Source organism: Drosophila rhopaloa, unplaced genomic scaffold (assembly GCF_018152115.1).
Source record: "Drosophila rhopaloa isolate 14029-0021.01 unplaced genomic scaffold, ASM1815211v1 contig_155, whole genome shotgun sequence".
Lineage (NCBI taxonomy): Eukaryota > Metazoa > Arthropoda > Insecta > Diptera > Drosophilidae > Drosophila > Drosophila rhopaloa.
The window spans coordinates 9485820-9489413 of NW_025335034.1; the positions used below are offsets into that span (position 1 = coordinate 9485820).

A 3594-nucleotide genomic window follows, 5' to 3' on the forward strand; every position below is an offset into this window, starting at 1 on the left:
CGATCACTGTTTGGTGTTGGATGTTTTAATTTTTCCAATAAAAATTTGAGTTCTTGGCTGCGCGAGTTCCGTTGTTAATTTAACTTTGTTTTTCATTAAATTTTTATTTTTGGAACTTTTTAATGACACAGCCCCACGTTGGGCGCCAATTAAATTTGATCGTATTGGTTGATTAAAAAAATATAAATTTTATTTTTTAATTTCACTTTATTGGTGCAGACCTTAATTCACTAACTCTTTATTACATCAAGACACTTTCACTTATTATTATTTCTTATGACCGATCCCGGTTTCAATCCGAATAAGACTGCCTCCTTAATTCTAAAATCTTCTCCAACGAACCTCGGCCAGAAGCTTTTCTTTTTTAAGCTTCTAGAACTTTGATTTTTGTTTAAAATAAAAGCTTATGCTGAAACTGTCGCATCTCGTTGTGAAATTCAATTATGCTGACCGATGCAATTTTGATTAAAAATTGGAACGCAAAACTTTTGTCTTTGAACGTGAGAGTTTGGCTTCGAACGGAAGCTGTTGTTTACTTTACTATACGTTTATTTATCTTAGCAGAACGGTCAAGCGCGGCCTTCGAAGTTAATGAAAAAGGCGAAGGCAGAATCATAAATAAAGGCAAAGGCAATGTAGCTCAGATTGAATTTAAAAATTTGTTTATTAATCCCATAAGTGGAACCGTTGGATAATTGAATTTAAAAATTTGTTTATTAGTTCCATAAGTGGAACCGTTTCACGGGTTGGATAACTTACACACATACGCCATTATTTGACTCAGACCTCCAATGTGTCTAACTTGATTTGATTTGCATGGTTCTTGGGATATAGTTCGGTATTGACAAATGAAAACCATCGCAATTTCCTTTAATAGAAATCCTCATCGAGAATTAACGTTGACTCTGTTGAGCACCTTGGCCAGCTGTTCCAAAGTCATCCGTTAGATGGCGCCATGAAAGGCGGAAATGTAGGCGCTAGCCAGACTTAAGCGTTTAATGGGTTTTTGGGCGTTAGAGTGGGCGTGGCAAACTTTTATTAGGCCAATCAATAGGTATTGACGAAACAAATACATATCAATTAAAATTTTCATAATAGCATCAAAACTGTGGCCACAGCTTGTGGCATGTGGGCGTCAGAGGGGGCGTGGCACAAACTTGCGCTGCGTAGGAACTCCTAAAATCTACATGCAAAATGCCAATCTTCCAGCTTTTATAGTTTCTGAGATCTCAGCGTTCATACGGACAGACAGACGGACAGACAGACGAACAGACGGACAGACGGACATGGCTAGATCGACTCGGCTAGTGATCCTGAACAAGAATATATATACTTTATAGGGTCGGAAACGCTTTCTTCTACCTGTTACATACTTTTGCACGAATACAATATACCCTTTTACTCTACGAGTAACGGGTATAACGAGAAAGGAAAGCTAACTTCGGGCGGAGCCGAAGTTGATATACCCTTGCAGAAAACTCTGTAAATTATATTCTCCAAAATTATTCATATGATGCATTCTTAATCAGGGCTGTGAACCCATATTATTTTGGCATGGGTTCGGTTCGGGGTTCAAACCTAATCGACAGATAATGTTCCGGTTTGCGAACCGGTTCATTGATGAGCCGGAGCAGGGTTCGGGTTCGAACCAGGGTTCAAATAAATATTTTTTTTTTTAATGAAATAATAAAGTCAACATTTATTTCCATGTATTTTCCTTCAAATATGTACCATAACATTAAGACTTATAAGTAAAGTTACAAGAGTTATGATTTATAAAGTGTTCATCAGTTGAGGTTAACTAACATAATATCTTCCAAAATATCTTCATCAATGCTACCCCTGAGATCAGATAAAACAAATTTCAAAGTGGAAAACGCCCTTTCTACTGATACCTGTGTAGCAGGTACGGCATGAACAACATAAGCTAGTTTTCTTAAGTTTTCACAACGATAGACGTCCCAAAACTTCAAAATACTATCGTCTTTCATTCTAATTCTTTCTATGCCATCGAAAGAATTAATAAAATCACAAGCTGTTTTCCTGCCTTTAATATTATAGTTAGTATCATATTGAGATAATAAATTTTCATTTTCATCATCTATTGAACATGCAGAGGCCGCAGAGGCATTGAAAACGGCATCATCACCCAAGGCAAGTTGCCTTTGATATATTTCACGCAGGTGTGCCTTAGCGTCATTTTTTTTGCTCTCTTAATAATACTACTTGATATCTAGGGTCAAGAAAAACGGATGATATTATAGGAACTGAATTCAATATGTGTGATCGCTTTTCTAAGCATTTTGACAATGCTACACTATATTTAGAGGACGATTTTAATGTCTTAAAGCGAAGAGAAAACCACTGGAAATAGAAGTTACTTGGCAACAAATTCAGTTTCTGAAGCTTTAAGGAGAACTCATAAAGAGGTTTCAGCAAATATCACAAATTTTTCACTGCGTCCCATTCGGTGTTTTTTAAACGAAGTTCTTTTATGTCATTTGAGCTTTTTAGACAAAATTCTTTTAATGTAAGAACTCGGTCGCACATTAAATACGTGGAATTCCACCGCGTGGCGCAGTCTAATATCGGCTTGTTTAAATTTTCTAAATGAAGCAGATTTAGAATGGTTGGAGTTCTTAGTTTTTTACATAAAGTGCGTATTTTAGATAAATCAATCCTTGATTTCTTTTAAAAAATCAGAAACAACTAAATTTAAAGTGTGCGCTCGCAACGCACTGTGGTGATTGAGTCCTGAGGTAAATCCACTTGAATTTGATCTTATTCAATTTCTGTAAAAATGCATTCGCATTCGGAGTGCTCTGCATCGAGGTCAACCCTACATAATTGGTTTAGTTTATTTCCCGCCAAAACCATATTGGCACCATTGTCCACCGTCAGCGTATATATTTGTCGGAGCGAAACTTCAAAAGACTCCAGCACTTTTTGGATAATCGTGGTTAAGTTTACGCTTGTATGCTGCACGTGTATTTCTTTCATAGCTAATGTGTAGCACCTTACTTCCGAACCATTATGAAGCTGAGCGTTTATTCCGATGATAGCACGATCCAAACGGCTTACACAATCCACTTTTATAGATATAAGTCTAAAAAAATATATAAAACAAAATGTAATATCACCAAGTAACAGGGGTTCTGTTGGACTAACCGATTTTGTAGAACATTTTTAATGTGTAAGCGAATGCTACTAGCTTTTTCCTGAATTAAGTTCCGTATGTTAAAGCGATTGATTTTCAATGGAGGGCTAAAAGCGTCACACATGGGCTTTAGAATTTTTAAAAAACCAGAATCTTCAACTATTTTTAATGGGCGCCCATTTTTAGTGACTAGTTCCAGGCAAGCATCTAAAATGTCAGCTTTGGTGATTTTCACTTTGACATATGCTGTTTCCAAGAATTGCTTTATAGGTGGCTGGTCGGCTGCTACTTGCTTCTTATTTGTTTCAATTTTCTGTACCAACTCCTTGTGCTTCCTTTCAATATGCCGTTTTAAATTTGAGGCATGTTTGCCTGTCATTTCGAAATCGCAAAGTTTACACTTATTTTTATTATTGTCTTCATTATAAATGAAGAAG

General features: G+C 36.4%; 1 protein-coding gene across 1 annotated transcript; it reads right to left on the reverse strand.

The window, feature by feature from the left end:
• Positions 1-2455: 2455 nt before the first annotated feature.
• Positions 2456-3291, reverse strand: LOC123037271. The gene is made up of 2 exons (XM_044457219.1): positions 3169-3291; positions 2456-3106 (listed from the first exon to the last, which is right to left on the reverse strand). Exons 1-2 carry the CDS (start codon positions 3279-3281, stop codon positions 2782-2784), a joined length of 438 nt encoding a protein of 145 aa, XP_044313154.1. The 5' UTR covers positions 3282-3291; the 3' UTR covers positions 2456-2781.
• Positions 3292-3594: the final 303 nt, after the last annotated feature.